At 45.6% G+C, this 13,540-nt stretch overlaps 1 protein-coding gene across 1 annotated transcript; it reads right to left on the reverse strand.

Annotated features, from left to right (window-relative positions):
- Positions 1-1,343: 1,343 nt before the first annotated feature.
- LOC137142326 (CMRF35-like molecule 6) lies at positions 1,344-12,462 on the reverse strand. The gene is made up of 7 exons (XM_067531625.1): positions 12,414-12,462; positions 8,552-8,775; positions 7,427-7,562; positions 5,864-5,960; positions 4,882-5,003; positions 3,790-3,839; positions 1,344-1,969 (listed from the first exon to the last, which is right to left on the reverse strand). The coding sequence occupies exons 1-7, from the start codon at positions 12,460-12,462 to the stop codon at positions 1,739-1,741; spliced, it is 909 nt and encodes a 302-aa protein (XP_067387726.1). The 3' UTR covers positions 1,344-1,738.
- Positions 12,463-13,540: the final 1,078 nt, after the last annotated feature.

Genomic DNA, 13,540 nt, shown 5'->3' on the forward strand with positions numbered 1-13,540 from the left:
GCAGACACTTCTGTCCACTGGGAATTGGACTAAGACCCAGCAAACTCATTTCATATCATGCACTGAACAACTAGCTGCTCTTGGACATTGCCCACTTGGGCCAGATTCACACCAGTGAGCTATAAATTAAAATTCTCTGAGTCTCAGCATGACCCTCTGAGTCAGCCAGTGCACCTGAGTCCTTAGCTATTTAGCCTTCGTGATTGTTGTCACTTCCTCTCTATTTTGGGCCTATCGCCTGATGTTGAAATCTGCCCTTTGTGCCCGTCCTTCTACTTCCTTTATTTTCTTGGTCAGGTTCTTTGCTATTTAGCTGCTTTGTCTAGCACTTCCTTCCTTTCTGCTGCTGCTTGATACACATTCCCCATATCTGCTCCACTGCCGGTCCTCTCAGTGGGGGAAATGGGGACCCTTCCATTCAGAAAGCTCCCCCATTCTTCCCTGCCCTTCCTTCTCCTGGGTAAATGCGTGTGGTTCCGTCTCCTCTTCTCTTCCCTCAAACACTCATTTCTTGGTTTCCCTGTGCTGTCTCTATTCTCCATTGCCTTGCTTTGTGTAACCAGCCTGAGTATAATGGGGAAACAGAGGGCATAGGTTAGTAATGCAGCCAAAGGCGCTGAATAACCCAAAGATTTTCCCAGCAGGAGAATGACTGGCCACTTTTTCATGGCACTCTGGGATGGGATGGTGAGTCAGAGACCTGTGCCAAGACGTGGTGTCTATAAATGTTTGGAGTATGGCAGTTTTCAGTCAGCTGGCCATAGAGACCGTGAGTAGGTCCCGAGTCTGTGGCCAAACCCAGAGCACAAGTTCAGCGCTAGAGCTGGGAAGGGCACAGGACCCAGCTGTTGAGACTCTCCCCTGTCATTAGTCACAACAGACCTGTTTAACCTTCCCCCGCCCCCCCCATCAAAGAAGACACACATGCAGCTCTGAGAACCCCGCCCCCCCCATAGGCCCATGCACACGACTTTTTTCATTCTAAATAGAAGCTCCTGATCTGATTCCTCACCAAGTTCACACACTTTTAATTTTGTTCCAAAACCCTGTTGTCCCTGTCTCCCTCTCACACACGCAGCCGCAGGTCACTGCACATGAGTTGCTTAGGCATTTGCATGACATATTCTGCACGTTTGCTCATGCTGCATATCCTTTTTACAGCTGAGAGGCTGTTCTGGTGCCTTGGTTCATACAGCATAGTCATTGTAGGTTAGAGATGGTGACTATTAATTAGCTGTATGCAGTGCAACACATCACCCCCTTGCAAACAGTCTCAGGCTATGTACTGAGGTGCATTCATCAAAACACAGTCCAGTTCACACATCAGTATATTTATTCTGCTGTCCCTGCTGCTCATTCTCTCTCACTCTCCCAAGAAGAAGATGAATTCTATAATGTCTGAGTCAGAATCTTATACATACAATATTTGAGTGGGTCTGAAATGGTGCAAAAAGTGTCTTGCCCATCCATGTTCCTCCAGCCTGAGTCCTGAGGAATCTCCTTCATTCTCTTGACCTCCATTCTCTTGTTTCTCCAAAAGAAGCCGCATTTTGCACACTTGCCTGTGATAAATTTCTCTGGAAGCTTCTCATCTGAGGCAAGTCTTTAAGTATACATGCTAAATATAAACATAGCAAAGACTTAACTCTCTTCTCTAGCATGCATGGACACTTCACCCCCAGCACTGTTCCAGCTCAGTTTCTTCTGTCTCACTGTGGGGCTATTCGGGTTCTCTAGGTCACTGGTCGGCAGCTGATGCTAATGGCTTGAGTGAAATGTTGGCATATTCCACAGGCTCGCTAGGGGACCAGGTGTGGGGTGTCTCCAGAGCTTGACTTGCCATGATGTTGGCATAGACAGATTCCTTGGGACTGGAGCTGGATTTAAAGTCCAAGGTGACATAGTTTAGGTCTTGTGGCATCTCCTGTTTATCGTCCTTGGGATCTTTCATGTTGTGGAAGCCCTGAGACTGTGCACAGAAAAGAAAAACACTTCTCAGCAAGGGCAGAGCTGATACTGAAAGGACAAGATTTGCTCAGGTAGGGAGAAAAATACCAACACAACATGTTACTCTCTCTCGTGCAGAAGCTGGAAGGAGGGTGAGCCTTGTTCACCCATCTCCTTCCCAGATACCTATTATGACCCCATCCTTTCAATATTGGCTTCTAGCCCTGTTGCCTCTCAGATGCTCCTAGAATCTCTCTGCTTCACTGCATTTCCAGCACTGTTCCCTATTGCTGTTCCATCACTCATCTAGGGTTTTAAAGCCCTCTGGAGAAAGTTAGCCTTGTGGTTTTAAGGTGAAAAGAATGCAAACAGTTCAGGGACCATAGCCAATTACTAGCAAGCCAGCAGGACTCGGATGGATCATAGAACACTAGAGTTTTGTCGCCTCTTGTCTCTGTTTAGCTGCTCAGTTCATTCTATTCAAGCCCGATCCATTTCAGCCACCTCCTGTGTGTTATTTCTAGTCAAATCCAATTCAGCCTTTCATTCTGTTCAATTTTCAATCACTTCCAATTCATTCTAGACCAATCCAATTTTCAATCTACTTTCCCTGAACACTCTTCAGAGCTGGGACATAATGTGCACCTTCGTCTGCAATGCACTATATAAATAATTACTGATCCGATCCAATCCATTCCAGGCTGATCTATTTCAGATTATCCCATTCAGTCTTTCTTAGTCTGATACAATCTATTCCAGAGCAGCATTGTCTATTCTAGTCCACCCCACTGCAAACCACTATAGGGTTTGGGGTCCTGTTTTGTACAGACACCATCCCATCGCCAAGCCTCCAAGTCTGTTATAAATAGGTATCATTGTCAGCTAGGATAACAATAAACGTCAGTGGAACCGTTTTATATTGGAAAATGCCATTCCCGTTGAAATCAAATAGTTTCATGAAATCATGTCTCTTTTGCTAACATTTTGTTTGCGGAGGGAAAATAATTCTGACAAATATCAAAATGGCCTGTTTTCGCATTTTAAGAATGAAATGTTTTAAATCTTTTTTGAAAATACTTTTTTTTCATTTGGAATTTTTTATTTTGTATTTATTATATAGTTTTTTTTGTTTGTTTTTTTTTAAAGAAATTGACAATGAAATGAAACAGCTCTTCACCAGGAATGGTGGGGTTTTTTTTTTGGTTTTTTTTAAATTTTCATGCATACAGGATTTTGAAATCTTCTGGGCTCCGTTGTGAAATTTTGAAATCTCAAAATCCTTTGGGAAATGGCATTTCCATCCCTGCCCAGCTCTCAGCATCGCCCAGCTCACGGCAGCATGGAGGAAGAGTGGAAATTTAAAGTGAAGATGTAAACAAACAGCAGTGCAGGGTACAGCAAGGTTTCACTCTCCCATGCTCTCTGCCTTGCTTTTCCTTACAGTGCCCATCTCCTTCCACTTTACAGCAAACGTCCTCATTGTGGCTGATAAGAACGGTTTTCTCTCTGTACCATATTTAACACGGTGCTGCAGGGGTTCCCAAACTTTGCCTCAGCGTGGCTCACATTTTAGTACAGAGGTTGTCTCATTGACACTCCTCCTCCTATTCACAATTAAATGGACAGCCCATCCCATTCATTTGCAATCACATAAAATCCTTGTGGCAACTATAGCAACTGCCTGTGTGGAAAAGTAACATTGTTTCTTTCAAGTTTCTTTTAGTGCAATTTAGCAGCTGAAAATAAGGAGAATTAAGCACCCCATGACTAGCCCGTTCTCCACAGACTGCAATTTGGGAACCTGCACACTACTGCTTTTATGTTTCCAGTAGCTTCACTTACCCCTGGGGCGTTCCTGGGTTCTTCATAGATGTCTTCAGCTTGCCCATCACCTTTTAATAAAGACAAGACAAGATCCCCTAAATCCTGGGCATTCCTCGTGTCATCACAGTGTACGTGAAAGCCACACAATGGCCTGGCCAGGAGTAATGGTAGTGAAGATTGTAATAGTGCGGACCAAACTATACTGAATCCCGTGAGTAGGTGGTGCCCTGTTTACAACTCCACCCTGGCAATTATAGTATGTCTGGGTTTATGAAATGCCCTGTGAGAAGTTTTAGGGACATGGGTCTGATCTCATGTGGCAAATTATTTCCTGGCTGGTATTTGCTGCAGCAGTGATTGCAGACTGATGCTTCGGAAGATTTAAAAAAAAAAATCCGTGATGCACCTGTCCAGTGGTGCAATGTGTATTTAGGGAAAAGAACTCCTTCCCAATCCTTGGGCCAGGCAGCCTATGCCTTGAGGCATGAGATTTGATTACCTGGCTCGTTGCTTGTGTGCCTACAATGCTACTGCACCCTTTTAAAAATCAAATCATTTGGCACACATGTGCAATCCTTTTATCCAAGGATCTCCAAGGGACGCTTAAGTAGTTCAGGCTCAAAATTGAAGTTAAAATGACTATTGATAGAAAATGATTGAAGATTTTAAAAAAAATTGTGGCAATAGTTTGCCTGGATGTAAACATTCCCCTGCAGCGTTTCTAACCCGAGCGTGCAGCCGGGGGCCAGGGCATAGTCACTAACGAGCATGAGGAACCAGCTACAGCCGAAAGTGAAAACGACTATTCAAGTGTCCGCTTGAATGCAATGGAGAGAAGGAAACAAACAGAGACCAAGCCCTGACTGGGCCAGGGAGACAGTTCAATGCTAAATGTGCACCCTCTGGTGTCGGGACACATGTGGAGAAAATGTTGATGGGAAGCCTGCACTGCTGCTTCCCTGGGTGTGCTTGGCCTCCACAGTCTCCAGGGCTGCCAATTGGGTACTGTGCAGCAGGGCTGAGTTCACTCAAAGTTAAAGCAAAGGAGAGAGCGAGAACCCAGTGTGTTGGCAGTCAGGCCGTGGGGGGCTCCACCAGCTCTGCATTTACCTCTGCTCTTCAGCTGCCTGGATTTCCTGGTGCACAATACCACCAAGCCTATAAGTGCCAGGATGAAAAGGAGTCCCAGGACCACGCCGAGGATGATGAAGGTATTCTCATTCGGTTGGTGGCTGTGGAAGTAATGGCACTCTGTATTAGAAGGCAGACCTATATAGCGCAGGTGCAATGCTTCTCAAAGCCCTTAACACACACCCAACAGGCCATCAGACCAGTGCTTCAGATAGCTTGCATCCCAAGGTAGCTTTTTCTCTTCACATGTTACTTCCTTTAATGCTAACCCCGCCTTGTACCAGTTTGCTTATGGAGTAATGTCCTGAACTTCTCCCTATGGCGTTGTGGAAAACAAACCACTATCTGAAGCCCAACTGTGAGCTCCTTTGGGCAGGGAATGTCTTTTTGTTCTGTTTTGTACAGCACCCAGCGCAACAGGGTGCTGGTCCATGGTGCCACCACCACACAAATCACAGAGCTCAAAAAGAAAAAAAACCCTAAATTGAAATAAACCAGTGAATAGAATAAGGTGATACAGCACCAGAGAAATATTTAACAGGGCTTCTGCAGCTTTAACTGAGCACAGCGACCGACCACTGGCTGGCATCAGGAATGAGAAGGGGCAGCTCTGCTTTTATAGTGGCTGATGCAGAGAACTGTTTGGTTTCAGTGCCTCCAGATTTAACATCATTTCTCTTGCTCCAAAGAGCACCAGCTGAAAGGGTTAATGACAATGTAGTGAGAAGGCTAGTAAATTCCCAACTAAGATGGGGACTGGATTTCATGTGCCTGTTTTCTCATGTGCCATTGAATTCTGGGAGCAGTTGGGAAGGGTGGGGTGCTTATTTTAAAGGAGGCCTGCTGCATTTAGTGCCACTGTGACAGGCTGCTGCTTTCTCTATGAAAAGACTAGCACGTGGGATCAGATGCTAATAACCCTTTGGTGGTGTGTGAACACAGACGCTGTCTGGAGCCTTACCTGCTGTCTGTTGGGGTGAGCTCAGCACTAGCTGTGCTAAGGACTGGACTGGTGTGACCGGTGCTTCTGGTAACTGGGACGTCACTTGTACTTGGTGCTGCAAATACAAACGCAGTTTCAACACCTCATGCCTTTCTACAGCAGCCTTTATCCCGTACAATTTCCCACCGGGGCTAGTGACCAGTGGTGCAGGGCTACTGTAGTAGCAGTGCTGCAAGCGTTGGTGTCATGTGGATCTGCTCCGAGCAGGTTAAAGACACCGTGGTTAAAAGGCTGGGAGGCCACTTGAGCCTTGTCCACACTAGCGTCCACACTATTGCTGCTGAGAGAAGCACGTGGTATGAGGGGGAAGCTGCTATTTATTGCAAAGCTTCTCATATAACACGAAGCATATAACAATCCTAGAGAAAACCAGCCAGGACCCTGTGACAAGCAGACAATTAGCATCATCTCTGCAACAGCTCACAGCAACAATGAAGAAACAAACCAAAGAAACAAAGCTTTAGAAACATGCAAATATTGTATAGTAGTAGTAGCTCCTAGGGCCATTACTGCACCCCGCTGCAGCCCTCCCAGGAGGTCCCAGGGCTCACAGACCCTGTATTCAATCACAGGTGGTATGATTACAGTACGGAGAAATTTTTGGACCAAATATTTTTTGGTGAACAAAGCAGGTTCGGGTCGACTGAAAGATTTCATGAATTCATGTTGGACTTTGGCAAATTGTTTCTGCTGCAAAACCCCCGAAATCCAACTTTAAAAAATTCAGGAAAAAATCAATGTTTTGTGTAGACATTCCTGAAAAACGTTGACACTTTGATTCAAAATGACGTTACGTTTTTGAATGACCTTTAACTCTGTTTTTAAAACAATATAAAAAGAGAAGAATCTCAAAAGGGAAACAAAATGTTTCGGTGAAAATGAAATGTTTATGACTCTTCAGGACTTCTAGTGGACTGAAAAATCCACTTTTTGCACAGCTCTAATTCTGATATGGACATAATACCTGATGGCACCTTTGGACATTCCTATCCCCAACCTTCTGTATAGCTCTACTGACATTTCCAAAACCAGATCATAAAAAGTTGCTAGCCTCCTACAGCTAGTTTGTTAAATGTCATTGATTTAAAGGAAAATACAGTCAATTTGAGGGAATAACTAGAGCTGGCTAAAATAGTACTGTCTCTGCTATCTATATTGGAAACCAAGTGCTCTGCTTCTATGTAGGTGCTTAAATACTATCAGGCTATGGGCCATAAAGGTACCTAGATAGAAATGAATGAACAGGCTCACAAATACAGGGGAGAAAATAAGCAAACATTTAAATAGGTCATTAAAAACACAGATATGCACATGGCTGATGTCCTGATCTCAGCTGATGTCCTGCATCAGTTCCTAGTGTGAGCCAGGAAAGAGAAGACCAGGGATTTGGGTGGAGGGAATTCAGGAATAATCTCAGAGGAGCTGATAAAAACTCAGTGGCAGAGAGAGGGAGGAGGGGATGAAATCTGCACCCCCCCCCCCCCCCACCCACACACATTTTCCCTACCAATAAATACTCACCCTTTGTAACATCCAGTTTAACTTCAATTATTTGGTAAGTATTGGGGGGATAATAGCACGCACACCAGTACACCCCTGAATCGTCTACCTGCAGCTTCTCCATGGTGATAGTAACCACCCCTTTCTGGGTGTCGTCCTGTATCATAGCTCTTTCATTCTGAAACTTATTTTGATAAGAGCCGATCCTGTATTCAGTGTTGACCAAACCATCACATTTATTCTGATCTCTCCATCGGCACCAGGATTTCTTTACCTTTTTGTAATCCTGTGTGTTGTATGGACACTGGACAGAGAGACTCTGCCCCTCCATAGCATTGTATTCTTGGACAGCTGGAAAAGACAAAAACTGTTCAGTAAGATCTGGTGGGGAGGTACAACGACACACATTTCCCACGAGTGACATATGCGCAATGGGCCAAATTCTTCCCTGGTGTCGCTCCATTCATTAGCTTCAGTGGAGAGTTACAGGAGGGCTGCATGTGAACTGCTGTATTTGGCCTTGTGTGCCTCAGAAATAAATGGTTTGTGCTGTTCCCTTTGCACTTTATCACCCCAAAGCCTCACAGAGCGGAGCAAGCGACTGACCCTTTCTAGGCCAGATTCTCAAACTAGCTCAGTGTGTTGGAGGCACTTTGGGTCCTGGGCTCTTGAAAATCTGCCCCCCTTGTTGGGACTGAGCACTTTAACATGTGCCCCTCAGACTCTGCCCCTGTCATACAGAAGCTTAAAAACAGAAGTTGCCAGCCCCTCCGTGGAAACCATTAGAGGGGAGAAGTATTGTAACAGTAATGTTCATAGTCTGTTGGCTGAATTGCTGAGCTTAGCTGGTGACCAAGAGCGGTGGCTGGTGTGAGACAGGAAAGTAGAGATGGGGTTTGTGGAGGGCGACAGATTCTGGGGGAATCCAGGAGGAATCAATCCAGGCAGGGTAGTGAGGAGAAAGTGGGGGAAGGAATGGGATTGTATTCAGCAGAGATAACAATTCTCCTGGAAGGAAATTAACTCACCTTTCAAAACATCCAGTTTAATGGTCTTCAGTGGATGAAATGTATTTGATCGGTCAACGAGCGCACACAAGTACACTCCGGAGTCCTGCACCTGCAGCATATTCATGGTGATGGTTACAATCCCATTCCAGGTGTCATCCTCTATTGTGGCTCTGCGAGAGGTGCCCTTGTTTTGATAGCTACCTGCTGACGTATAAGAGGTGCTAACTAAGGCAGAGCAGATCTCACCTTTCGGTTGGCACCAGGTTTTCCGTATATTGCTGTAGTCCTGTGCATCATAGCGACACTCAATGGAAAGACTCTGCCCCTCCACTCTGCTCTCCACAGCCTCATGCTCTTGTGCTTGGAATCCTGGAAAACACCCGACCTGCTCAATTAGAGCTGGGAGGGGAGCAGGGCTGCCTGCTGACCTCTCTCAGCCGCGCACTCCAGCTCTTGGACTAACCACAGCCCAGGAAGTAGAGGCTGGGAAGATGGAAAAGAATCAGTAGAAACAGCAATTACAAATTGTTCTCCTAACACCTGCCTGGAGCACCTTCAAAGATACCCTGGGACATGCTGCTATCTCCAGCATGTGACTCCTGCACACAGCACATTTTCTCAGTGTTTTCCCATGTTCTTTGTTTATTTGCAGCATTTCAATCTCTCGGGTGGTTTTTAAGTCCCCGTGCCATCTAGTTACACCTAGCAGTAACCCAGCCCAATGTTAACCCCCTGCAACATCTGACATATTCAATAATATTAAATCATATTAGGTGTTCAGATCTCATATAAGACAAGATATCATAGACTTGATTTACCCTGGTAGAAATAAAAGCGGCATCATGCCTATTAGCTGAAAATCTTTCTCCAGTGAAGCAGCTGGGTGGTTGAGCGCAGTTTTTTGAACTGGCAAGTCTCTACACAAGCAGTTAGATGGCTTGGACATTCCAACAGATCTTTTTAGTCTTTCTTTTCTGTGAATTTAGGACCTTTCCTCTCTCATCTGAGATCTGCCCTTTCCAGTGTTGCACTGTGCCCATGCTCTTGGGGTAAACCACTATTATAACTTCAAACCATGTAGGACACATCTCTAGATAGATAAAAGCTCCTGCTCCACAACTGAGAAAAAGGAAACTAGCCAGAAAGCTTTTGCTCATCTCTTTATTATGTGTATCCTAATCAGTCACATTGATTGTGGTATTAGAGAGAGGCCACGCAAGTATGGGGCCTCATACTGGGCACGCTGCACCAGGCCAGAAGGAATTGGGTACTACACCCACGTCTCTTTTAGGCCCTTTCCTTAGAACACAGTTTATTAAAAAAACCATAAAGATCTCACAAGATAACACAAAACAAAAGCTATCCCCCACTAGCAAACAGACGGTAAGACCAGAGGACTTTCCCTCTGCCCTTGTTAGAGGATACACACCCTCCTTTAAAACCCTGCTGAATCATGTGACAGGCAGCCTGTGTTGGGGTGGCCTGTCTCTTTAAGGGGCAGAGGCCTGGAGCTGGCCAGCCTGTCCAATTAGCTCTGTCTGCCACACCTGGGATGGGATGTGTGTTTGGTGGAATCTCCATCCTCAGAGGTTTTTAAGAGCTGGCTTGACAAAGCCCTGGCTGGGATGATTTAGTCAGGGTTTGTCCTACTTTGAGCAGGGGCTGGAACTAGATGACCTGATGATTCAGCTGTAGAGGGGATGATCAAGAAGTTGTAGAGAGATGGCAGGGAGTGAGAGAGACTCTGAGGAGGGCTGTTCTCATTGGATTCATGAAAGCCTGGGAGGAGTTTATTTAATAAGTCCCTTGAAGGAGGAAACTGAGGTGGGCCACCTGCACAGCATCCCCTGGCCATGAGGCGGTGCTCGGGACGTGTCTGGTCCCAGTAGGACAGCCCTTAGCTATTTCCTGGCCATTCCACCCTGTCACACAGAGACAGTCCCTGCCCCAAAGATCTTACAATCTAAATAGCCTGTCAACAAAAGCTGAGAGGGGAGGGGGATATAATACACAAACAGAGCAGACAATGTGATAGCTGCAAAAGTCAAGCCCTCAGTAATTCTCAAGGGACAGTCCATGGAGCCGTGCGTGGTGGTGCACAGGTGGGACACGTTAAGAAACAAGCAGTGAGGACTGAGGTGACTGATAGACCTAGGTGTGTACAGCTGCAATCTACACTGGGGACATTGCTACCAGTGTAGATATCCCAGGTTAGCTGGATATCGCGCCTGGGCAAGCAGTTTTGTAAAGGGGAAATTGTGGCTTTAAATAGTAGCAGAGAGGAGTTGAAGCTGTTTGAGCAGGTGTGACGTGCCCTAGGTGGGGTTTGGTGGATCTCACTGAGTGTTACTGACTCTTAGAGCACTGAGGGAAATGGTTTCAGAATTGCTCAGCATTCAGCTGCTTCCATTGAGAACTCTGTCCCTCCCCTCCCCACCTGTTCTCAAATGGAGCTGGTCGGAAAATGGGGGAGTTTCTATGGACTTTTCATCAGATCGAGAACCCAAAGGTGTTGGTTATTGGCCAGAAAATATTTGGGCTTGGGGAGTTTGTATTTTTTGTTTTATGAAAAGTTGAAATTTCCATGTAGAGCAAACACCTTGTCAGCTGAGAACCCAATTTTCCATCCAAAACAGTTTAGATGGAAAATTTTTGACCAGCGTTGCTGCTGGATGCTGAGAACTTTTGAAAATCTGGCCCTAAATGCTAGCGTCTCAGTGCCTGGACGTTGCCTCAGGCAATGAAGGTCTATTTCCGCTCCCTCCCCCTGGGCATAAATCTGAAGTAACTCCCTTGCTGTCAGTATAGTTACACTGGAGAGAGCCCAGAATCCGCTCCTACTGGTACAGCTGAGTTCTATGGCTCCTGGGTGGTTTTCTGCGTATGTGTTTGTGTGTGTGAGAGAGAGACAGAGAATGTTTTAACGAGAAGGAAGGGGGATTCTGTACTGAGCAGGAAACTAGTAGTGATAAAAACTAAACCGGCACTTGGGGAGAACTCTTGTAGTTCTGGAAGTCTCCAGAGATTCAGAAGAGAGTGCTAGGTGCTGTCCAAACACATTAGGATAGTTTACAGTCTTATCCTGCAGGGAGCTCAGCAATGGTTTAAGAGGACAAGTGATTGAAGAAAGGTGGAGAGGGTCGAGAAGAGAGATGCAGTTGCACTCACAAAATACCAACATTTTGCACAGAGCTGTTCTTGAGGGGTGCTTTGAAATATTATACAATTGTTGCCACTGGAATTAAGCCAGTTTTATATCACAAATGTGGTCATCCCTGATGCCTCCCAAAGGATCTCCCACTTCCTACACGTTTTTTTTGATAGAGGAAACTTCTTCCAGGTCCTCATGAGGCTCCTCTTGTGCCTAACTAATGGTAAAGTGTCCTGCACACCTTCCAAAGCTACGCAAGGAAGTCATCACAGCCCCACAAAAGCGTTTATCAGAATGTAATCTAAGGAGACATTATAGTGACTCTAAAATAAATAGAGACCTTAACTGACACAGATCGATCACGTCAATAACTGGCATTTCATAGAAACTGGACACACATGGGCCAGCTGCTTTAAATCAGCATAGATCCATTGACTTTATATGAGGCCAATTCATGATGCCAGACTATGCCATCAGAGGACCTGGTCCAAAATGCCTCTTTGAAATTTGGAAATTAATAACAAAACAGAGCTCACCAGCCATATCTTTGCAGGGATACAGTTCTGTGCTGTGCAGGGTGTGCGCAAAGATGTTTATCTACTGACCCTGGCGTTTCCAGTGTCTCGTGTAAATTGGTGTAGCCCCATTGACTTAAATAGAGCTATGGTGATTTACTCCACTTGAAGTATCGATCTGGCATGTCTGGCTGGGATTCTCAGCTCCTTACTGTGCTGTGTTTCTCTCACTTTGACAAAACAAGGAAGGAAAATAGAGCCCGAGATCCCAGCTGCCGCTGACGTGGGATATACACACAACCCCCAAAGTATCACATCACTCCTCCTCCTACCTGGGATGTAGAACAGCAGCAGCAGCAGCAACAGGAATCTCAGCTCCATGTCTGTCTTCAGGCCCAGAGATGGGGCATTGTTGGAATATACCATGGGAAGAGAAATGGATTTTTAGGAAGTGTCTTCTCTCCGAGCTCTCGCCTATCGACACTGAAGCTGCATGAGGAAGTGGCTGAGGTCTTGCCTTAGCACGGAAATTCTTCACCATGTTTTGCAACGAAGCTGATATTAAGATAATTTAATTGTGCATTTAGGGAAGTGGATGGCAACAACAGAGTTAGGACAGTGGGGGTGGGGAGTCCTTTACATATCTCCAAGTCTCAGAAACTGGCTGATCTTTCACAGACGGGTCTAAATGATCGCTTTGTTAAGTTCCCTGTGTGGCAAAGGGGAACGAGGCTGGTGTCTCAGGCTCAAATCAGCACCCAAAAGGAACCGGGATGCATTTTAACTCAACTCATCACATGTCCGTGCTCTGGAAAGTCGTCTCGTGCACCTACTTGCCTCATAGAAATTGTAATGATAGAAATGTAGGCCTGGCCGGGGCCTCGAAACATCGTCTAGTCCATCCCCCTCAATGAGTCAGAATTCAGTATACCTAGACCTAAACCATCCCTGCCAGGTGTTTGTCTGACCTGTTCTTAAAAGCCTGCAGTGATGTGGAGTCCACAACCCTCTTAAGTAACCTGTTCTAGTGCTTAGCTATTCTTGTAGCTAGATAGACAGATCTAATCTAAGTCTCCCTTGCTTCAGATTAAACTCATCACTTCTCGTCCTATCTTCAATGGCCATGGAGAACAACTGATCACCATCCTTGTTATGATAACCCTGCACATGTTAAAAGAGTGTTATCAGGTCATCCTCAGTCTCCTTTTCTCAAGACCAAACACATCCAGGTTTGTCAACCATTCCTCATAGGTCAAGTTTTCTAAACCTTTGATCATTTTTGTTGCTCTCCTCTGGATTCTTAACAAGTAGTCATCAAGTGATTCATCCTGTTGGCCATTCCCAGCCTCTGGCAAACAGCAATCCCTGCCGATCCTGGCTAAAAGCTATTGATGGGCCTATCTTCCATGAACTTATCTAGATGTCATCCTGTATTGTGGCTCTTTCAGAGATGCCCTGG

Source organism: Emydura macquarii, unplaced genomic scaffold (assembly GCF_026122565.2).
Source record: "Emydura macquarii macquarii isolate MOO-44397 ecotype Brisbane River unplaced genomic scaffold, CSIRO-AGI_Emac_v2 contig_3220, whole genome shotgun sequence".
In the NCBI taxonomy this organism is placed as follows: domain Eukaryota; kingdom Metazoa; phylum Chordata; order Testudines; family Chelidae; genus Emydura; species Emydura macquarii.